We start from the raw sequence: 24862 nt of genomic DNA, 5'->3' as shown, positions 1-24862 counted from the left end.
GTGAAGTTTTACACCACAGTTTTTGAAACTTCCCACGAGGCTTCTTTATACCAATCTCGGGGGGAAGAAGGGACACTACACCTTTTGGAAATACAGAAATTCATGATTTGTAAATAAAGATACAACCTTCTTTCTGAGGTTCTCAGACATGCTAAATATGATTGCGAGGCTTACATCAAAACTCTGTCCCTTTTTAGGGCGGTTTCTTCCTTTTCCAAGACTATGCAAGCAATGTCATAGTAATAAATTTTGACATTCCACTGTAAAACTTCTGTACATTATATATTTGGAATTAGCATAAGAGGTAAATTCGTTTGATCTTGTGTCATAGAAGACAAAACCAGTCACATGATCAAATACCTAGATTTTTTTATTATTAGACTGGAAGGACGCCAAAATGATCAAACGTTATGATTCTAAATATAAGGTTTAGCCAGAACTAATTTGGGATATGGATCCGCATCTGAATATTTCATGCTTAGCAACTTTTAAAGATTTTGTCATCCACTGGGTTGATATAACAAACCTAGAGATTTGACCAAATGGCAAAATTCTCCGACACGTATAGTTTTTTCAAAGTTCTGTTGTTTTCTTTAACAATTCTAGTTACTATCGACGAGAAAGGCTCTTTACATACAGCTCATTACTATGAACAGTTTAATTGCAAGGACCCTTTACGAAAATTTTCTACAAGAAAAACCTACTCTAAATTACTGCAAACTGTGGACATTTTGTTGCTCTGGAAAAGTGTGGTTCAAGGATTAAAAATCTAGATTTTCACATATTTTTACTTGTTTTCCTTTAAGAATTGTCTTTTAGCAGATCGGTTGGGTTCTCTCCTTATCATGTTTCCTCAAAATTTTAATGCCCCTCCCCCTGCGGACATACCTACCAGCCTTTATTTAAGTTCTAAGTTCTTTTCTTCAAGCCCTTTCTTAGTTTTCGTCAAACACTATGAACTTTGGCTAATCTATTTTCCAGAGGTTCATTAAAGGTTAACTGGTTGATTTGAGGTCTAATTACTTCTTTTCACCTCTTCCAGCTTCCGACTTTCAATTAAAATTCTCCTTTTCCTTATTTAATCGAAGAGTTTGTACCAAATCTTCTGTGAACTTTAGGGGCACAATATTTTTATCACCTTACTGAAGCTACTGTGCTTCCAATTTAATATTGGAAGCTACAGTGATGAGAGTGGTCAAGTACATTTCTGAAACGTGGGCGATTCGGAAGACGCAAGAGGATTTGTTACATGTTTTCCAGAGGAACTGTCTATGGATTATTTTGGCTACCCGTCTGATTGACTGTATTTCAAAAGTAAGTTGCACAAAACATGTGGTTCTACCCCGCTTTCCAGGGCTACAATGAAAGAAAGGTTGAGATGGCTAGGACATGTTTTGGGGATGTAGAAAGAAAGGTTACCAAAGATCGTCCTTTCCGCCATCCGTCTAGGGCCAAATGAAAAGCAGGTCGTCCCTAAATGGAGTGAGAAAGATCGCAAGAAAGGATTTAAAGGAAGTTGAAACTTCCTGGGAGGGTGTAAAGAAGGACGCTTTGAAAAGATTAGGATGTGGGAGAGAGCGCACGCTGCTGTGTTGGCCTCAGGCGGTTTAGCAATCCTTTGAGTCGTTATTAGTAGTAGTAGTGATGATGCCAAGATATCAAAATCTGCCAAGTAAAAATTTCAGATGGGGACTTTTGGAGAAAAACAGAGCGAATTGGAAACAATTTGGGTATCACGTTTTCGATCTTGCAGGGATGAAACTTGTTGATTTTCGTTTTAATTAGTATTTCGGTAGAAACCTCCAACTTCTGTGGCTCTATTACTTTGTCCCTTCAGAATGGGGAGGGGGGCTTTAGTCGAAACAAGTAACATTTTAGAAATTAATCCCCCCCCCCCTTTGTTGGCACCTAGTATTGGTAAATCGTATTGTTGGCGTATATGTCCTAGCCTAGCCCTTTCCTGTAACATTTTGCATAGGGTCCAGCCATTCATTGCGTCAGTTCTACCTACTTCTGCTCAGATATGTGTGGACGGACTGAGGTCATAATTTGACAGAGGGCAAAGCTTATTGAGATAAAAAAAAAAAGGCAGATTATTAGGCAGTTAAAGACATATATGGAAAAAACAGATTTTGGGTCATAAGATTTTGGGTCTGATCCAGGCAAAAAGCAATGGACGTGGGCCTGATTTTCCAAAAGCAATTACAGTTTAAGGGAAGAAGTTTAAGAATGGCGAACTAATTTAATTTTGTAGAATGTCCTGTATTTGGCTTTATATTTTGGCATAAAAATCTGATAAAATCCTGCCTTCACTTAAAGAATATTTGAATTTGAAAATGCAGAAATGAAAAAAGATGATGGATTTTAACAAAAGCATCGCAACTGTATCTAAGATCGCTGTTTATTTTGTGCTACAAATATTTTTGCAATTACCAGTTTTTTTGCTCTTTATGTAATTAAATGTCTTTTCCTACTGAATTCTTTTCAAAGATATTTGATTATTACAACAAGTCTAATAACGATTTCTACTAAGCTTCAAACTTTTGGTTTTATTTTTTAAGGTTTTCGAATTGTTGTAATCCCTTGTTAAAATGTACACAAATATATTTGCAATTTCCAGTTTTTTGCTCTTTATGGAATTAGATGTCTTTTCATAGTGCAGTCTTTTCAAAGATATTTGATTATTAAAGCAAGTCCGATTTCTAACAACGATTTATACTAAGCTTCACACTTTCAGATTTTTTTTTTAAGGTTTTTGAATTGTTGTAATCTCTTGTTAAAATATATACAAATATTTTTGCAAGTATCAGTTTTTTTTTGCTCTTTACGCAATCAAATGTTTTTTTATACTGCATTCTATTCAATGATATTTGATTATTACAGCAATACCGATTTCTAACAACGATTTCTACTAAGCTTCAGACTATTGGTTTTATTTTTTAAGGTTTTTGAATTGGTGTAATCCCTTGTTAATATGTATACAAATATTTTTGCAATTTCCAGTTTTTTTGCTCTTTATAGAATTACATGTCTTTTTATAGTGCAGTCTTTTCAAAGATATTTGATTGTTAAAGCAAGTCCGATTTCTAACAACGATTTATACTAAGCTTCACACTTTTAGTTTTATCTTTTAAGATTTTCGAATTGTTGCAATCCCTTGTTAAAATATATACAAATATTTTTGCAATTATCAGTTTTTTTGCTCTTTACGCAATCAAATGTTTTTTTATACTGCATTCTATTCAAAGATATTTGATTATTACAGCAATACCGATTTCTAATACCGATTTCTACTAAACTTCAGACTTTTGTTTTATTTTTTAAGTTTTTTGAATTGTTGTAACCCCTTGTTAAAATGTATTCAAATATTTTTGCAATTAACAGGTTTTTTTTTGCTCTAAACGCGATTAAATGTCTTTTCATAGTGCGGTTTATTCAAAAATATTTGATTATTATAGCAAGTCCGATTTCTAACAATGATTTCTACTAAGCTTCAAACTTTTGGTTTTCTTTTTTAAGGTTTTTGAATTGGTGTAATCCCTTGTAAAATGAAATTCAGAGAGGAAATATAATAACCAAATTTAAAAATAAAATTAAAAAAAGGTGAAAAAACGAGGATTTTGTCTCAAGATATGGTCTTAGAATGTATTTACTTGTTAAAATACATAAAAATACTTTTGCAATTACCAGTTTTTTGCTTTTCACGCAATTTAATGTCTACTCGTACTGCACTGTTCAAAGATATTTTATTATTATACCAAGTCCGATTTCTAACAACGATTTCTACTAAGCTTCAAACTTTTGGTTTTCTTTTTAAGGTTTTTCAATTGTTGTAATCCCTTGTCAAAATATATGCAACTATTTTTGCAATTACCATTTTTTTGCTCTTTAAGCATTTTAATATAAACTTCTCCATACATGAAAATCTTGAATTTTCCCATATAAGTGTGACAAGTGTGTCAATGTCATTCCAATGCTGATGTATATAAAAACGACATCACTCACAAAAATACTTTTTTTCCAAATTAAGGCTCTTAACTTATGAACCATCTAAATCGTTTTTTTAGGCCAGAATATACCAGGATGCCAATTTTCCCGAAAAAATATGGAGCCATTTTTTAGAAAAATACATACATAAATACATACATACGTATATACATACATACGCAATTATTTCTCACTTATAATATATATATATATATATATATATATATATATATATATATATATATATATATATATATATATATATATATATATATATATATATATATATATATATATATATATATATAATAATGTATATATATGTATAAAGAGAGTTTTTTAGTCAAACCATATTATCTGGCTGTCTATCGTTGTTGTTTTTCCCAATTCCTTTGAATAACACTGACTAAAAAAGAAAATATGTTACATGTAGGCTCCTAATATTATCATTCTTCCAAATGCCTAGTCACAGAGAGTAGCCTATGTAAGATTACAGGATAAATCACTTACCCTTTCCGATTGTTCCATTTCCCGAACCTGGATCTCCAGGGTTCATCTTAACCTGAAAAAAGAAGGAGAAAAAACTTGAAGAGACAACTTTTTTGAACCTGTGCTGCCTTATGCCAGACTAAAAACTGCGAACGAGAAGTTGAAATCTGACTCAAGAATATAACCCATTGGAACCCTAATCTACTGTGCGGCATTTAACGACCCTCTAAAAACCAAAATGTTTGCAATAAAAATGGCGAATAGCTTTTTTTACAGCTTCATGCTGGATGGAAATGCGCGAAATTTCTGCAACGAAGATGAAAGGGAGGGTAGGGAAGAAATAGAAGGGGTTACACATCCGGTTGGGACTAGTTTAGTGGGACCAATAAAAAAAACAGGTGCATTACGTCTTGTGAAGGAAAAAAACAGTAAATAAATACAGGCACACTAATGAGGTACAATCACAACGAAATCTTTAGGATATCATCAAACATTATGCCTTTACGCACATAGCCTACATAAGACATTTCGACAAATAAAAAAGCAAGAAGGGGATGCATTAAGAGCCATGTGGCACGGAAGGACATGGTCTCGTAACTTTCTATTAACAGCCTTCATTTCTTGTGATATATAATAAATCCTTTTATTTGAATATCAAATCCTAGTTATGATGTTTGATCAGACCTAGGGAATACTAGTCAATGTCTGAACAACCATTAAATGTATACAAACAAATAATTATAGCTTAGTTATTGGCTTAAATTCTATCATTTCCTATAGGTTATAGGCTATAGCCTAGAGAAGGAGTAACACCAAGTTTTAGTTTACGTACGAAGAGACAGGGATCCCTATCTGAGCACCATTTACACGTGCCGTTTTTGGCTAGAGTATTGCGGTTCACTTTGTAGAATCTACCGACGACTTAACACATATCCAACTCTGTATTTAACTCGGTGTCACCCTAAGACACATTTCTGAGGAACTTTTTACACATTGTAAACCCTTAATCCTTAAATAAGGCCCAAAAAAACTTACAAATTATGTATAATATTTGGTTGCATATGAGATGATAAATCAAAGAAATAAAATGACATTAAAAGAACTAACAGGTACTTCCATATAACCCTTTGTGTTTTCTAGATATATAGGCATACGTCCCCTCTGAAATAAGCGAATTTGCAACAACACTAAACTTTTAACTTGCACCAAAAGAACAAGATACTTATATAATTGAATTCATTAGTCTCAGGTCTATCCATTTATCGAGCCAGAATTATGATATTAATTTGACTTTTCTTGAAGAATGGTCAAAACTTGCTTAAAAATTAGGAAAACTGACCATTTTTTAACAGTTTTCAACCAACGTTCAACGTTTTTCAATGTGGAAAACTATGTACACGGAATTTCAAGAATCCAGTTCGTTAGATGGATAGAGCTGAATCTCAGTTTTAAATCACAGCAAAATTGTCGACTTCCGTTATATTACTAAAACCTTTGGAGAGCAGAAAAATAGTATACCAAAACTTATACAGGGAACGGGAATCAAACGGGGTACCAAAACTTCAGTGACATCCAAGGGGATGAATATTTAAGTTTGAACCACGGACTCATCAATCCTTTGTGTAGGCAGGTGGAGAGGTGCGTAAAATAGGGCGAAAAATTGCTATAATGAAAACGAGGCTAGATTTAAGCAGGAATGACAAATTTAGCAAGCCTTTGGGCGATTCGCCAGAGTTGGCAAAAACAAAAACAAAATTAAAAATAACGGGATATGAAGGAGTATTTGTCTTTTTTTCTCTTAGGTGGCTTAGCACATGAACTACTTTATAGCAGTAGTAGCAGAAAAGTGGAAGTAAGTAATCAGGTTGTTTTTGAAATGATCCTATAACTCAGCATTTACCTTTGTTCAAGATCCCATCTAGCGTATAAATCATTGTCCAACGCACTGGGCTATGTTTTTTGTCAGTTTGTTTATTTGAAATAAAATGTAAATATAAAGTGGAATCATAAATAGAAAGTAAACATCAAATGATGGAATGGAACATAAAATGGAATAAAATACAAAACATAAATGGAATTATTCATGCAACACAAACTAGTGTTTTATCTTTTACGCTCGGCGCGAGAGAGAGAGAAAAAAAACTACGGAAAGTAATTCCCCAAATATTTGAAGGAAAATATAAAGGCATAAACGCGTTAACCTGGTGCTGGGTTGGGAGTATTCGTCAAAACAGAAAACATAGGAGTTATATTTCAAGATTGAAAAGAAATTATGAGGAAAATTGCAAAAATCATGAGATTTAACTGTGAGAGGGCGTAAAGAGGACATTTTTCTTATATGCCAGAATACATAGGTTTGTATAGCATGTTATTAGTTTCCCAAGTGCGAAGTTTTCTTTCTCCCAGAGGGGCCTCAACCTACAAACTTCAAATATAATAAGATTCCACTATATTAAAAGAAATATTTTTTTTTCAAAATTAAAATAAGTTTCGACTAGCCCTTGCATTCATTGCAGTATGTCACCCATTTACTAATGCTTTGTCGTGAAAAGGTTAGGGCACGTATAAAAACACATAAGGACTTGTAAATAAGAGACATACTGTGGGTGAAGAGCTGGTCAAAGGTAATATTTAAGGACCCTGTTAGAACCTTTTCTAAATTTATGTAGGAAATAGTCCCGATGCTAAGCCGAATCAGCACCTTCAGAGTAAATATGACCCTTCAGCATCACTAGAAGCAAACGTCTGCTATTGGCTTTTCGAAAGTTAAACGTCAACAGAGAGAGAGAGAGAGAGAGAGCGAGAGAGAGAGAGAGAGAGAGAGAGAGAGAGAGAGAGAGAGAGAGAGAGAGAGAGAGAGAGAGAGAGAAAGAGAAAGAGAAAGAGAGAGAGAGCGAGAGAGAGAGAGAGATTGGGGAAGAAAGAGGAAGAGAAAGAAAGAGAAAAGGGGGGGGACAGATATGTTTTTTCAATTAAGTTATTCATCCGAACGCGTTTGTCGTAGCTGAAAGAATCATTAAATTTGAAAGTAAGAAATATATTTTACTAGGAAATTCATGACTCCGAAACTCTGGCTAAAACGGTGGGGGGGGGGGACAGGTCAGTCGGGGTTATAAACATACAGTTCATTTATGAGTGAAGAAAGTATACAATATTATTGCACAAAAAGAAATATGTGTTTACACCACAGTCCTCTATGCACCTGACTCTAAAAAATTAAATTTGGAATTTTTAACGGCACGTTAGAAAAGTAATTACCCGAAAACCATAATAGAAGCGAAGAGTGGAAACCCTGTCTCGTAACCATGTTTAGTGGGCTATAAAGAAAAGGAGCAACCGAGAGCCGTAACAGACGCATTCGTCGAAATTAGTGATCAAAATTTTACAATCCGTTCTCCAGCAATCAAAATCTATAATTACGAAACTCTCCGGAGACTTTTAAAAGGCCCTAAAAACGGAGAGAAAACATAAAAACCAGAAAACGCATAAAAATATGCATTCTTCATTTCAACTTAATGTGATGTCGCTGCAAGAGAATGAGCTTTAAAAAATCTCATTTTCTATCGTCATATATTTTGCTGGTATCAGCTCAACCCATCCTTAAAACATTACGATCCCTTAATTTTTTAGTACTTTTGCCTTGCATAGGTCATGAAAACTTTTTAAGCTATAAACATTCATATAAATTATTTTTTATGCTCTGTTTAAAAAAGGTTTACATCCCACTTTTGAAAATATTTAAAACTTTTGTTTATTTTTATCTTTTAAATTCATATTTGGCAGAAATTGGTTATTTTCTATTTTATCAAGACTTTCCCTGGCTAAATTGGCTAACATATGACAAAAACTTAAATAGTCACATATATGCAAAATATCATCAATAGAGGAGTTTCTGATGCTGGTCGGGGGAGGGTGAATTCACCGAAACAGCAAGACACATGGACTGCATGGAAACCATAGGACAATCCAAAAATTCTAGAATCAAATATAGAGCCCCCTCCCCCCCGAGCTACGTGTTTGTCTCCTATATTCAAATATATGATTTTTAGATTAAATTAATACATTTTCCATACAGATTATGCTTAAAAATAAATTTGATCGTTCGAACTCCTTAATTAAAAGTCTCTTTATTTAAAGAAATATGGTACTTAGGCCCCATTACCAAAAATTCCGTCTTAAGAAACTTTTATCTCAACTAGATGAGTTGCATATGAAATCTATAAAGTGTTGTTTCTGAAAAAATATTTTAAAGTAGTTAAATAGCTTATATTTTGACGGAATAGATAAAGGGTTGAGAATTTTTATGTCATTCGGTTCATTTTTGCTAGAATGGGATAAGAATTTTGATAAACAAGCGTTGTAATCTATAAAATGCTCAGATTCTTCGGCAGGCTTAGGCCTATTAGAAATTTAACAAGTAACCAAGTCGACGAACACCATTACTTTTATTAAAACACAAGTAATGCGTTTTATTTAAACGCTTTGCTCGGTACCAGAGTTTATATAATTATCCAGCATGATCTTTCCCTATCTCACCCATTATAAAAACCAGGACCGAGGTGCAAGTGCTCCAGAGAACGTTTTTGCAGATATAAACATAAGCGGCATTAGATCTTTTCACGGGTAGACAAAGAATAATCACCTACAGAACCAGTACTGACAAAACCACTTGGCCGGCTCAACCAATAAGTGAACAATAAGTGCAGAAATAAGTGGGAGGAGCTTTTTGTTCGCACCGAGAATGAAGAGCCAGAAATCCTCTGCGGTAAACTTACTGGATAATTATATAAACTGTGATATGGATATGCAGATGAAAAATAATGTTTAGCCTAATCTAAAGTTCAATGGATGTATGAACCCAAGTGAACAAACTGAAAATGGTCTAGCGTCATTTGGGGGCACCCATTATGCCCCCGACACTGCAAGATATTTATAAAAATTAGGGATGGTAGTGATAACAATTACAAGTAACTTTGTTCTACTAAAAAATTTACCATCTCTAAAGATTGTGTGAATCCCAGCCATATATCAGGGGAGCCTGGGTACCCTAGCTCCTCTCCTAATGAAATCTACTGACTTTTTACAACATTTCCGTTAATTTTTAATAATTATTGAACAAATATCCCGTCCTCTCCCCAAGTAAATTTCCTTTTTATAGTGACTTTTCCAGTCCTGAAATACGAAAATTCGCATTTTCAACCGCAAATTTCAATTTTTTCCAGGAAGTTCTTCAGACCAATCTTGGCTTACCGCCCTCCCCCCCCTCCCATGTATATACACATATACTAGTATATGCATGCATATACACATACAGATGTTTTATCACAAATTCTTATTATTGAGTTATTTTATTTAACAATAAAATCACAACAACAAAAATAAGCTTCAATATAGTCTCCCCCGTAAGGTTCTATAACCAGGAAGAAACAGGAGGGGAAAAAAATATCAGCAAAAATATTTAGTATTTGGACTTTTAAAAGTTCGAAGAGAAAAAATACTAATCAAATTATACCTTATTTAGGGAACTGAAAATGACACTTCAGGATTAAGGGGGGCTTCGAGAAGGGTGACGTACAACTTATATTTGAGGTAACTTCTGGTCATCTTAAAGTATGCTACGTTAAATGGTCCGTTTTTCATAGTAATTTCAGGTTCTGTTAGGATTGGTTTCTTAAGTTAACTAAGTTTTGTTCGTGTTAAGTTTTTTTAATATGTTAGTTTTTTTTTTTTTTTTTTTTTTTATTATATTTAATATTTTGCAACAACTTTGTCAGTTTACTTAATAGCATAACAGGAAAACGCCATACTCTTCCCTCTCTAACTATTAAAAAAAATTCTGTTTTTAAAATTTTTTTTAACCAGTTATTATCAAACAGTTCGTGGTAACGAACTGTAAGTAAGGAGCGACCCGGCTCAATGGTAACCGAAACTCTAGAAAACGGGTTTTTGATACCAATAGATATATCAAAAGAATCAGATTTCAATTTTGATTTCAAATATATAAATTTCATCAAGTTTAGTGCTACTTATCAAAAGTTACGCCCCTTAGAAATTTTGGCTGATTTTCGAAAAAAGGGGGTAAGACCCCAAGAGTGCTGTAGAGTCTTAATAAAATTCCCACTGTCATATTCAGCATATACTAGAACCCCATTATACAGGTTTCAACTACCTATCTGTAAAAATGTGGAATTTTGCCTTTTTAGCCAGATGAAAGATTGCGGGTACGTGTTTATTTGTTTGTTTGTTTTTTGTTTTTTTTTTTGCTTTTTTCCCAGGGGTGATCGTATCGATCCAGTAGTCCTAGAATATCGTGAGAGGGCTCATTCGAACGGAAATTAAAAGTTCTATTTCCCTTTTTAAGTGAAAAAAAAAAATGGAGGGCAACTAGGCCCCCTCCCACGCTTATTTTTTCATAAAGTCACCCGATCAAAATTTTGAGATAGCCATTTTGTTCAGCAGGGTCAGAAATATGATGAATATGTCTTTTAGGATGACTTAATCCCTCGAAGTTCCCAGAGGGAGGGCTAAAAGTTATGAACTTTACCCAATGTTAACATATAGTATTGGTTATTGGGAAGTATACAGAAGTTTTCAGGAGGTTTTTTTCCTGGTAGTGGGAGGGAAGGGTGGGTCGGTGGGTATGTTGGAGGATATGTTCATGAAGGAAGTTTTCATGGGGGAAGGGAAATTGCCATGAAGGGGGCGCCGGACTTGCCAGCATTATTTATTGGTTATTGGGAAGTATACAACCATTTTCAGGAAGGATTTTTTCTGGAGGGGGAGGGGGCTCGAGGAGGGGGGTACTCTGGATAATATTTCCGTGGAGGATGTTTCTTTGGGGTCAGGGACATTTCTATGAAGGAGGCGCCGGATTTCCAAGCATTATTTAAGAAACATTCAGAAATTAAATAAAAAAAAACAAGTTTTTTCAACTGAAATGTAAGAAGGAATATTAGAACTTAAAACTAACAGAAATTATAACGTATGTGAGGGGGTTCTCCCCCAAGTCAATAACTCGCTCTTTACGCTAAAGTTTTTTTTAGTGCTTTCAAAAGAGCTATATATTGTAATTAAAATGCCTTTTTTATTATGGTGTTTTTGAATAAAAAATTTTTTTAAATTTTAACGTAAAGAGCGTGGTATTGACTAAGGGGAGAACCCCTTCATATAAGTAATAACATATACGTAATAAAAAAAACAATAAAAAATAAGCAATACGGCTCAATAGTAATCGAAAATTTTAAAAACAAAATTTTGATGTCAATAAATGTATCAAAAGAATGTGTTTATAATGCTGATCCTAAATATATAAATTTTATTAAGTTTAGTATTACTCATCAAAGGCTACGAGCCTGAGAAAATTTACTCGATTTTTTAAAGAGGGGGAAACATCCCCTACAAGTGAAAGAATTTTAATGAAAATCACACCGTCAGATTCAGCGTATCAGAAAACCCTATTACATAGGTTTCAAGCTCATATCTGCAAAAATCTGCAACTTTGTATTTTTTGCCAGAAGAAAAATATACGAATATAGAAGTTAGTTACGTAAGTTAATTTGTAAAGACATCCATTTAGCAAAAGAAAAGTAAAATTTTTATGCAAATAAAAGCTGCATTAACTAAAAAACGATCAGAAATTAAATAAAAAAAACAAGTTTTTTAAACTGAAAGTAAGGAGCGACATTAAAACTTAAAACGAACAGAAATTATTCCGTATATGAAAGGGGCTGTCCCCTCCTCAACGCCTCGCTCTTTACGCTAAAGTTTGACTCTGTCTCACAACTTTATTTTTTAAAACAATAAAAAACTTTAGCGTAAAGAGCGAGGCGTTGAGGAGGGGACAGCCCCTTTCATATACGGAATAATTTCTGTTCGTTTTAAGTTTTAATGTCGCTCCTTACTTTCAGTTTAAAAAACTTGTTTTTTTTATTTAATGACATTATAAACCAAGCAATCATTATTATCACTGCCGTTAAAAGAGTATGTAAAGATATACTGATAATTATTGCTGCTATGAAAATGAGTTTTATTTCTGTTGGCACAATAAAAAGGTTTTAAAGTTAGTTTAGATGATGACACATTCATTGCAAAACTTTGAGACATAAATGCTTTTTATGCACGAGGCAGTTAGGGAAAGATAATTTCGCAACTAATAATTAGCTGCAAGGGAAAATTTCCTCCCGTTTTCAATAAAACTAATATATTTTAGGATTAAAAGAAACCCCATATTTTCAGAAAACTTTAAGGATAAGAATTAAGATATTCAAGGCCATTGACAGGGCCGGATTTAAAGCTTTGACGCTCCTGGGCCCAAGCGTTTTCAGCGCCCCATTTTTGCAAGATTTTCAGGGAATCCCTGAAAATTTAGGGATAGTGGAACCACTGAACAGAACTTAACTGATGATCCAAAAGTAACAAAAGAGAGAGGTGATACTGAACTTTCACCTGCCATTCTTCAGAGACATCTGACAGTTTGTAATTGGCCACGGAATTCCTGCATTTTTTAAAATCATTTTTGAATAGGCAGCGCGGCGGCAGAGTGCACCAGGCACTTTGGCGATAAATCACATCAATCCAGTTTTTGTTAAGAAAAAAAAAACACTGGGTGATAATTTATTGCGCCACTGGCATTATCCGCCCCTAGACTCGGGCCTAGTGGGCTTATTTGTAAATACAGGCCTGGTCATTGATAGCGCATAGGACGTCGAATCGACTTTTCAGTTGCTGAATATTTTTTACAGGGATAGGTACTAAGCCAGTCAACCAGCCTCGCGCCAGTGGGGATTGATCCCCGAACCCCGTATTGTCAAGCAGAGCATCAATCCACGGAACTTCTACATGGTTCAGGGAAATTTATATCTTGACCAGTGCACGACCTAGTTCTTGAATTCATTAAAAAAAAACAAGTTTCAATTTTGTTGCAATATTGGTGCTACGGAATCTTAAAAATACAGGACTTGGTCTGCTCTAATACTGAACCTCTAAAACTATATTCAATTTGAGGTAGCTTATAAGCGGAAAAATGGGAGTTTCACTTTCACCTAAGAAAAGAAAATTCAAAAACATACAGCCACTTATTTTACTAAATCAATTTAGAAAAGATTATAATTGAGCTTGATTATATAGCACTTCCTAATGGACACTTTTTTGGCTAGCATAGAAATCAATCAATAAAAGAAGCGCCTGCCGCGAACTTTTTTCCCAAACGGGAAAAGAAGGAGAAAAAGAAATCCTTTAGTAAGTCCGGAGTATTTCTAAGTAAGAGAAAAATTATGGAACAGCTCTATCGGGAAAAGAGAGAACGAACCGTTAAGTTTTGGGATTTTTAAGTAGGTTACCAGAAGTTATTTGCTTCTATTAAAACAACCACTGAAAAGGAAAGAAAAAGAAACAGAAGCAAGTTATATAAAGTTAAGCGCTGAAGAACTTAAATTAATTGCCGTGAATAAGATTTGGAGCTCAAATATCAATGCTTTTTAAGCCTTATTACTTTGTTTTAAGTGTCATGTTCTGGCGACTTCCGTATTTTTCTTTATTTTTCCTTGCTTAAAGCTATGTCTTTATTTTCTTGAAAGGGGGTGGAAAACAATATTTTGAGAAGACTACTCCCACAGGTTTTCCAAATTATTTTAGGAAAAGTTATAATGTGGCTTCTTCTTGCGCTTTTTTACGCGGGACTCAGCTTCCCTTAGAGCATTTAAAGGTGGTCCTGTGTTTCAGCCTCCTTCTCCTTAAAAAAATAGTGCCTATGCTTGCTTAAACTGAGTTTTAACTCTTGCACAACAGTAAAACAAGGTCTAATAAGACACCACCCTTAAAATATTTATAACTTCCAATTTAAATCATACTCAAAGCTCAATAAAGACAGAAAAAAAATAATAATGTCATTACAAAAGGGTGCAAATTAGGAAGTAAACCACGAAGCTGAATAGACCGATAAATCTTCATATTTAAAAAATTATGGTTTTTCCAAATGAAAATACATTGAATCTTGGGCTCAGTTGAACAACCAAAAATCTACTTTAGAGAATTTGAAACAACTCCATATTAAAATTAAAAAAAAAAATCCTAAAAAATTGTAATTCAAATAAAAAGCAAATCATTAATTTTTCCAACGAGTAAGCAAGCAATAACTATGAAAACTTTCTCAATAAGTAGCATTTATGACGGAGTTCGGCTAATATCAGAGATCAAAACCTTTATCTCTGTTTGAAGTGATTATGAATATTTGTGTATTACAAAAGACATTTTAATCATGTCCCGTTGCATTTTCTAATTTATGCACTGACTCAGTTTATACCCAAAACTCAAAATTGTAGTCGCGATGGCTAGAGGAAATGGGTTCCTTAAACCTTCTAAAAATATTTTTAACATGAACAATTGTGAGATGTGATATATTGAGGGATATCTACAGCCAGTCTTAAATAAGAAAAAAAAATGTCTGGCTCAAAATCGATTGGCCGAAAAAAACCTTTCTCAATAAGATTTTCACTTTTTCCAGGTTGATTATGTGAAAATATTTATTTTTTAGACCTTCCAAAAACATTGCACAATGAGAGCCTCCTTGATACTCAGAATGTATTTAGACTAAGGAACGAAGAGGTTAAGAGGCAGGTCCAAAAAATACACAGGAGAATCCAAAAGAAAGCTAAAGAAATTGTAAAATATGGGTCTAAACTGCGTTTTCTTTAGAGGTAGAAAGAGTCTTTAGCAGTTTATCACCTCTGAAAATGATTTTGGCTCCACCCTATACCCCCAAGTAGAACTCTAATTAGCCTTTGAGCAGGTGCCACTAAAAAGAACACACATTTTGGAAGATTCTTCTACCGAAATTACCCGACTTGAAGACAACCATGTTTGATGCTTCGATTGCAGCTCTAGCCTTTTTTCGTCAAATACTTGTAAAAGATTCTTCTACCGAAATTACCCGACTTGAAGACAACCATGTTTGATGCTTCGATTGCAGCTCTAGCCTTTTTTCGTCAAATACTTGTAAAAGATTCTTCTACCGAAATTACCCGACTTGAAGACAACCATGTTTGATGCTTCGATTGCAGCTCTAGCCTTTTTTCGTCAAATACTTGTAAACTAATATCAAGCGCCAGATGTGAAATTATAATCTTAAAAAGGTCAACAAACAAAGCGTGTCAAAGGCTGCCATACCCAAGGCGAAGAGATAATTACACTTATCAGCTTTTAGACAAGTCTGAAGTAAACTTTTGCACCTTCATTTCACAGAATACGTCTCGCAAGATTTTGCCTCCTTTTCTATCTAAAGATAACACAAAACATATTTTTTTTCTCTAAAGAAGTATTCACACGTGTGGGACAACAGATGTCTCTAGATCCCAAAAAATGAGGTATATCCAAAGGTATGGAGTTGGCAATGGTACTGGTATTAAACTCCCGCAACATAATCATAGTCGTCAGAAATTACAGCTTTTTAGTCAGAGTAAGGAGAATTGTTAGTTAGCTAGGAGTCAGAGTCAAGAATAGTAAACAAACTCTAACTATGACTGATGATACACCCCCGGCCAATTAAACAGCAATATAGATAAATATTCCGATTTATTAAAAATTATTCAAGATTAAATATAAATCTCTAGATCTTTTCGCTTGGCCATAAAAAACTAAACTATTATCATTTTTTTTATTACAGGCTTTACGGCTCCATCACAAGAAATGATATGCCGCTAGCCCTCGTAATTACCTCGCTTTTTTTTGAGAAATTTATTACACATTCTCTTCAAAGCCTCGAGAGAAGGATGTTCCGGAATTACTAATGCTTGGAGGCCATTCCATGTGGTGGCGGATCGTTGGGCGAAATTCGTTTTTAAGTATCCCTGGTGGGGTGTACCCAGCATAAAGTAGTCCTGCCGAGCCGTACTTTGTCAAGTAGATCGCAAAGGCTTTGCTCTGTACAGAACGAGTTTCGATACCTCTTCAGATGGAGGGCAATGCATCTTTTTGTAGAACATCAAGATACCTTCCACGTCAAAGCGATCCTGCATAAATTGCAGGGACTTGGCATCATAGCTGCTAGAAATTGCTGCGCGAGCTGCTCAGTTTCGAGCACTTTGATGGAGAGCGAGATTAGAGCACCACCAAAGGGAGGATATACGTATTCCATGACTGGTCTCATGCATGCCGTGAATAGTATCGAAATGGACTCTGGACGGACATCTTTGCATCTTAGGATGACTCCTAGCTTCTGAGAGCAGGAGGATGGCACTTTACTGAGATGTTCAGCCCACGTGAGGTCCGACGAGAAATTAACTCCTAAAAGACGTAGTGTGTCTACTATTGTTATTTCTTCTCCTTTGAAAACAAAAACAGGGTGATCATTTACATTTAGTGCCTTCGAAATTAGGAGCTCTTTTGTTTCTGATGCATTAAAGCAGACAAGCCCCTAATCCGCCTACACCCCATTTTTTCTCAAATTAGCCTGAAGCTTCTTATGAGGCTTGCTGGGATTTTCGTCTTTCGCGATGAAGATCTTTTTCATCGTGTCATCAGCAAAGTGGTGAGGTATTTTCACAAGGCTAACCCCTAGGTCGTTATGATCATCAGGAAAAGAGTCGACTCAAGAATACTTGCATGGGGTACTTCAGCTAAAACCGGGCATTCTTTTGGAATCAAGCCGCCAAGGAACAAGTAATGAACGTTGGAAAAAGGAAGTCAGCAAGCATCTCAAATAGCCGACAATCAACTCCATAGGCTTTTAGTTTGAATATAAGGCCCTCGTGCCATACGCGATCAAAGGTTTTTGCGATGGTAAAGAAGAGAATGTGATACCCCTGGGACTGGAGCTCAATCCACTCTTGGTACTGCGCAATTACAGTCTAAAGTAGACCGTTTTCCGTGAAAATCGTGCTGTGTGTCAGCCAATAACCAATGTGACTTAGTCACTCAAGGTACTGATAAAGGGTCTGCTAACGACACTCCATAGAGTATTCCTGCGCAGGATCTAAAGCTTTGGTGACATACAGCTGAAGAAGCGTTCTAACAACTTTGCTACTGGTTATACTCACACTAGTGATTTTCACATCTGTTTGTTGCGAAAAGGGGGAAGAGTAGGCTCCATCGCCATCAAGTTGAGAGACTTTTTTAAAGGCTTTTGTAAGAGCATGAGTTTTTTCCTGGTCGGAATGCGTCATCACTCCTTTGACATGAAGCGATGGAGTTGGGATAGGTTTAGATGAGGGTAGTGCTTCTTTGAGAATCCTTCACCGCCACTTTGCAGGATGAACTTTTAGCTTTCTCTCAAACTTGCGTTTGTAGTGAGCTCTAACTTAGGGTATGGGTTTAACAGGCTAATTTCGAGCTCTAATAAAAGCATCCAGATCTTCGTTTGATTTCGTCGAACATCATTTCTTACGAGTCTTCTTTCTGTCCCTAGATGCCTTTCTACAAGTGGCATTGAGGCACGGCTTGTCTGGAGAGGAAACTAGTATAGTCTTTGGCGGGAAAAGTTGCTCAATAGCTTCTGTGATCGCTTTTTTTGTATAGTGACAATGCTTTAATTAGATCTTCTTTGGTATTTATTCCATGGCTTTGATGGTGGTTTTGCTGATAAGCAGTTACGCAGTACATCTCAGTCTGCTCGGTGATGCTACCTTATGAGTCACTCGTGTTTTACAGGTGGAGGTATTTTCAGATTTCCGCGAGCTAAGACTGCCACATGGTCGCCGGCAAAGGAATAGCTTTCGACAATAAAAGAATCGGAATTTCCAGGAAAAGAATCCGAATGATCAGACAGCACTCCAATATTGAACCAACAGCCCTCCTTGTCTCTCAACGGACGTCAGCAAAAAAACAAGAGTAGCCTCTTAAAAAAATATTTAGAGGATGGCTGAGTGGGCTACAACGTCCGAAACACGTATTTCTCTGGCTAAAAATCTCTGGTCCCAACTGAAGAAATATTGCTCCAAATGATGCCGAATGATCAGACAGCCCTCCAATATTGAGCCAACAGCCCTCCTTGTCTCTCAACGGACGTCAGCACACACAAAAACAAGAGTAGCCGCTTAAAAAATATTTAAAGGATGGCAGACTGAGCTACAACGTCCGAAACACGTATGTCACTGGCTAAAAATCTCTGGTCCCAACTAAAGAAATATTGTTCCAAATGATGCCGAATGATCAGACAGCCCTCCAATACTGAACCGACAGCCCTCCTTGTCTCTCAACAGACGTCAGCAGAAAAACAATAGTTGCCGCTTAAAAAACATTTAGAGGATGGCTGAGTAGGCTACATTGTCCGAAACACGTATATCTCTGGCTAAAAATCTTTGGTCCCAACTGAAGAAATATTGCTCAAAATAACGATAAGGTAGGCTACTATTGGTGAATATTTGGAATACAAAAAAATAATATTGAACAACCAACCCCAATACAGGGGAAAATTGGTACATGAAGCAGTAAAGAAAAACAAACAGAAGAGAGAAGTTGCGCAATATTGACTCTAGAGCAGTTGTACTCTTCCATGAACGGATGGGATTGTAAAGAGAAGGTTTATGCTGCTAGATTCTAAAGTCTGCTAAGTCAAGACACCCAGGGAACAAAATTTCACTATTACGTTTTTAGCAAACTGTTAAAACCTCATTTGACTTCATTTTAACCTTTTTTTCCAAAATAGTTAAGCTTGATAGTTTTTATAGCGCTCTTACAATCTAGGGATATTATTTCTGAGATAGAATGAAAATTCTAAACAAGTGGTTAGCGCTGGTTTTCGTGTGTATACACGACACAGTGCCTCTGTTCCTGTTGTTTCCTGTGCTTTCGAATGAAAATTGAAATGAAAATTCAATTTAGATAGCGCTGGTTGTCGTGTGTATACACGACACAATGCCTCTGTTCCTGTTGTTTCCTGTGCTTTCGAATGAAAATTGAAATGAAAATTCAATTAAATGAAAATTTAGAATGAAAATTCTAAACAAGTGGTTAGCGCTGGTTTTCGTGTGTATACACGACAGAGTGCCTCTGTTCCTGTTGTTTCCTGTGCTTTCGAATGAAAATTGAAATGAAAATCCAATTAAATGAAAATTTAGAATGAAAATTCTAAACAAGTGGTTAGCGCTGGTTTTCGTGTGTATACACGACAGAGCGCCTCTGTTCCTTTTGTTTCCTGTGCTTTCGAATGAAAATTGAAATGAAAATTCAATTTAGATAGCGCTGGTTTTCGTGTGTATACACGACAAAGTGCCTCTGTTCCTGTTGTTTCCTGTGCTTTCGAATGAAAATTGAAATGAAAATCCAATTAAATGAAAATTTAGAATGAAAATTCTAAACAAGTGGTTAGCGCTGGTTTTCGTGTGTATACACGACAGAGAGCCTCTGTTCCTGTTGTTTCCTGTGCTTTCGAATGAAAATTGAAATGAAAATTCAATTAATTTAAAATTTAGAATGAAAATTCTAAACAAGTGGTTAGCGCTGGTTTTCGTGTGTATACACGACAAAGTGCCTCTGTTCCTGTTGTTTCCTGTGCTTTCGAATGAAAATTGAAATGAAAATCCAATTAAATGAAAATTTAGAATGAAAATTCTAAACAAGTGGTTAGCGCTGGTTTTCGTGTGTATACACGACAGAGCGCCTCTGTTCCTGTTGTTTCCTGTGCTTTCGAATGAAAATTGAAATGAAAATTCAATTTAGATAGCTCTGGTTGTCGTGTGTATACACGACAGAACGCCTCTGTTCCTGTTGTTTCCTGTGCTTTCGAATGAAAATTGAAATGAAAATTCTATTAAATGAAAATTTAGAATGAAAATTCTAAACAAGTGGTTAGCGCTGGTTTTCGTGTGTATACACGACACAGTTCCTCTGTTCCTGTTGTTTCTTGTGCTTTCGAAACTGTCTCTTCTGCCTCTGACCTTTACACCCATATTTCCATATTTATGCAAAATATGCAGGAATAATGTGTATTGGTGCAACATAGAATGTTCTTAACCTAAGTTGACCCATCATTTGATGTTCTCGACTCCGTCTATTGATTTTTTTTTAACTATAGGCCCACACCAATTCACAAAACTCTTAGAACTATCAATATCTTTGTTAACAAGATACTTAAAATAACGAATAGAACTAGGCCTAACATACTTGAGACTTAGGCCAGGCACTTGAAAAAAAAGTCTGAAACAAATATTTCCATGAAAACGTTGAAGCTCGTTAAAAGAAGGACTCGTCCCAAGCTCTTTGAAGAGGAGATATGAAAAACACTACAAATAGTTTTCGACAGAAGGTTGGTTTAATCAGAAGACGCTGTATAACAAAACTATTCCTACAGGCGACTTATAAACAATGAAAGAGGAAGCTTAATTTCTAGTGCTACGGCTAGCTGATCAATGGAACAATGGTCTTTTTAAAAATAAATTAGCAGGAGGGTTTTCAAGGCAACATGTTTTCGAACATAAAAAAAAGACAAGGTTAGAAATAATAAGAAAAAGATGGGAGGAAGACACTTACAAATTGTCGGAAATACATTTCTAAACCTCCTATCTATTACAATTTACTCATTGTTAAAGGTATTTTTAAAAGTTCATCTTTTAAGCAAATTCAAGATTCTTCGTAATTTCTAAAGCCAAACACGAAAGTAAATTAAAGCTCCTTAATTTTAGATCCTAATATAAACAAGGAAATCAAACTTGTGTCTTAAATCTCATTTTCTACAAGAAATGATATAAAAGTAACCCAAGTTTAGATTACCGGTAGAAAACTCAGTGATCACAAGATTGAACCGAAGGAGATTTCCAATAACAGAAGATTAGTGTCGGAGCTGTTCATTTTTACTAGATGTTTTTTGCTTTTCGTCGAGATCAGTAGAAAAAAATTCATAGACGAACATAGAAACAATTTTAATAGCAGAAAGGCATCTGAAACCACGGTTGCCATCACGGTCAATTCCTATAGCGCTACAATTTCCCAAATTCGTGTGCTATACAACGATTTTCGGTGCTATAGTCAAATAACTGACTGTAATAGTGCTAAAATAGCACTTTCGTGGTATTTTAGCACTATTTTAACGACCCTGAGCACGAGCTACAGTGTTATATATAATAAAATAGTGCTAAAATAGCACTTTCGTGCTACAGGTGGCAACCCAGTCTGAAACTGCTATCCCTCCCGTTTTATCTCCAAACTCCGCGAAAGACAGCTGACGTTTGGGATGACGACCGAACTTTTACGCCAACTCCTTAAAGTCGGTGAATGCAGGTCAAAAATTTTATTGTACATCATCCCTAGCTACATCCCTCCCGCCTGCTCTGTTGTCAAGCGAGTAAGACAATTGGTGATTGTTATTAGGAATATTCTTATCTAACTGACTACTTCTCCAATTTGGCGAGAGTTAGTTATCAAACACCTGATAACTAAGCACTGTACTTCGATGAACTTTAAATTTTGTCAGAGAAAAGTACGACCTTACCAATTTGATTAACGAAATCAAATTCGCCGCTTTTATATGCAGTGTCTCCATGTCATCCTGGAAGGAAAAGCATCCAAAAGTATTCCATTTGACAACCGTATTTCCCGCATTAATTTTTGCCAAATGCGGCAACCCTATTGATACCACAGCAAGTATGGATCTGAAGGAAGACTTCCTTTTCACGATTACTATGAATAAAGGAAAAATAGCTGAAACCATCAAAATGTCCATAGAATTTCCAAAGATTAATCTGGTCATGACTATTAAGTGTAAATATCAGGCATGGCGGCCGGCGTTTAACCCCCTCCCCCCCGGCAAATACCCCACCCCCCTGCGGAAAATACCCCCGCGTGGAAAATATCCCCCGGAAAATACACCCGCGGAAAATTCCACTCCCCCCAGTGGAAAATAAGGCTTTACAAATTTGAGAATTTTATTTGAGTTTTTTTTTTTATTTCCGTAGGGGGAAGGAATTTTGGTACTTGTGCATTATGCACCACTCACTCAAGTTTACGCTGCGTAAAACTCGAAAACAAACCTGTTTCTTCGTTAGTTTTTTCAGCTTAGCGCGAGACAACACAAAGAGAAGTGACAGAATATATGGGAAATATATAATTTGGGCTATATATGTGCACATAAGTCGGGGGGGGGGGGTAAAGTATTTGGACAGTTTGAAATCAGGAAATAATTCTTTCTGGGAATGGCCACTAAAAAATTACAGAATAATAGCGAGGTATCTGAAAATTGTGCTAACTAAAAAAAAAAATAATAATAATAAAAAATCCCAGCATTAAGTAAATGTAATGTTTCATTGAAGTGTTTCTTCCAAGTGTTAAGTGTTTTTTTTTTTTAAATGGCGGATCAAAGTATTTTATTTGTGCCTTTCATTTATGTTATGTTACTATGTTCATGGCCGTATATTTGGCTTTAAAGTACACTTCTCTATCTATCTATCTAATATACATAATAGTTGTACCAAACAAATTTTGCATGCAGACCCGCTATACTTTACCCCCCCCCCCCAATATACAAATCTATAGCCCAAATTTATTTCTAAAGCAACGAAGAAACTAACGTAAAAACTGATGTGCTCTCGAATTTTACACAGTGTAAACTTGAGTGGCGCATAATATACAAGTACCAAAATTCCCCCCCCCCCCTACGGAAAAAAACTCAAACAAAATTCTCAAATATGGGAAGCCGTCTTTTCCGCGGGGGGGGGGGATTTCCGCGGGGGGGGGGTATTTTCCGGGTGTTTTTTCCGCGGGGGGTATTTTCCGGGGGGATATTTTCTGGGGGGATAATCGTCAGGGAATAATACACAAGTACCGAAATTCCTCCCCCCCACGGGAAAAAAACTCAATAAAATTCACAAATTTGGAAAGCCTTATTTACCACGGGGGAGGGGGAATTTACTGGGGGGTATTTCCAGGGGGGGTATTTTCCGGGTGTTTTTTTTCGCGGGGGTTATTTTCTGGTGGGATAATCGCCGGGGGGGGGGGGGGTTAAACGCCTAGAACCATCGGGCATAATAGCAAAAACAAATATCCATTCAAGAAAATCTTCTATTTAATAAAAATAAAAGTTGGATATGAATACAACAGCAAAAACAAAACTGAGACGAGTAATTGAACATCTTTTATCGATTTGGTTTAATCAGAAACATAGGTTATGTTTCATAACCTATGTTACATGAGTTTCATATAAGCATAAAAACATTATCTTATATATGAAAACTGTACATCAAACAGTTCGTGGTAACGAACTGTAAGTAGGGAGCGACCCGGCTCAATGGTAACCGAAACTCTAGAAAACGGTATTTTGATACAAATAGATGCATCAAAAGAATCAGATTTTAATTCTGATTTCAAATATATAAGTTTTATCAAGTTTAATACTACCCATCAAAAGTTAGGTGACTGAGAAAATTTGGCTGATAGTAGAGATCTAGGTTATATTTCCTGGCCTTTACGTTCCCTCCCATGCTATTCTATGGCACTATGTTCCTTCCGGTGCTATTTGGGGAGATTACGTTCCATGGCACCTTTCCAAGGCAGATTACCAGACTGCTTATCAATTACACATTAGAATTACACTTCAGCTTCACGTGCACATTTTTTTTTTTTTTTTTTTTTTTTTTTTTGTAAATCGAAAACTAGAGATTGTCAAATTGAGTATTTAGGAATGATTTTGTAGGGAAGGCTGTCTATCACCCATGTGTTATCCACAGTTTCATTTCCTTGAAGTCTGTGCTATCAAGAGCAGTTTCTGATTTGTTTAGGACAATTGCCTTTAGCCAACAATAGTTTGATATGAATGTGTCGGTAGATAGGATTTGCGAATTTGATCCTATTAAAGTGGAGAAAAAAAAGAAAGGGTTTAGCATTTGCAAATACTCTTAGAGTACTTATAGTGCTGTACGGTGGGCCGAGCTGCTAGCGAAAACCCCGTCTGGATGAGTTGAAATAAAAAAAATTTAACAAGAAGTGGTTGAAAAGTGTTTTGGGGGAGATGGGATGATTGTGTACTGTATAATACACAAGTGATGTTTGGAAAGTGTTGTCAATTTAAAATAGTTTAACTTTATACTATACGAAGAAGTTGATACTAAGAGGGGTGTAGATGACAAGAAAAGAATTGTAATAACGGATAGCTTTACTTCTTCGATGTGTTCCGTATAATACATAAGTGGTGGGGTGATGGCAGAAGGATCTCTTAGAGTACTTATAGTGCTGTACGATGGGCCGAGCGGCTAGCGAAAACCCCGTCTGAATGAGTTGAAATAAAAAAATTAGCAAGAAATGGCTGAGAAGTGTTTTGCGGGAGATGGGTTGATTGTGTACTGTATAATACACAAGTCATGTTTGGAAAGTGTTGTCAATTTAAAATAGTTTAAATTTATACTATGCGAAGAAGTTGATGATAAGAGGAGTGTAGATGACAAAAAAGAATTGTAATAACGGATAG

At 35.7% G+C, this 24862-nt stretch overlaps 1 protein-coding gene across 6 annotated transcripts in view; it reads right to left on the bottom strand.

Moving 5' to 3' along the window:
- LOC148949324 (zinc finger protein squeeze-like) overlaps positions 1-24862 on the bottom strand; it is a 315758-nt gene that overhangs the window by 105332 nt on the left and 185564 nt on the right. For all 6 annotated transcript variants that reach the window (XM_089093355.1, XM_089093357.1, XM_089093356.1 and 3 more), the window contains one exon: positions 4498-4549. In XM_089093355.1, the coding sequence (XP_088949481.1) occupies positions 4498-4549 (52 nt within the window). The remainder of the gene's footprint in view (positions 1-4497; positions 4550-24862) is intronic.

This window comes from Artemia sp. Qi Xiang Cuo, chromosome 8 (genome assembly GCF_049724085.1).
Source record: "Artemia sp. Qi Xiang Cuo chromosome 8, ASM4972408v1, whole genome shotgun sequence".
NCBI lineage: Eukaryota > Metazoa > Arthropoda > Branchiopoda > Anostraca > Artemiidae > Artemia > Artemia sp. Qi Xiang Cuo.
This window is presented reverse-complemented; position numbering and strand designations above follow the sequence as displayed.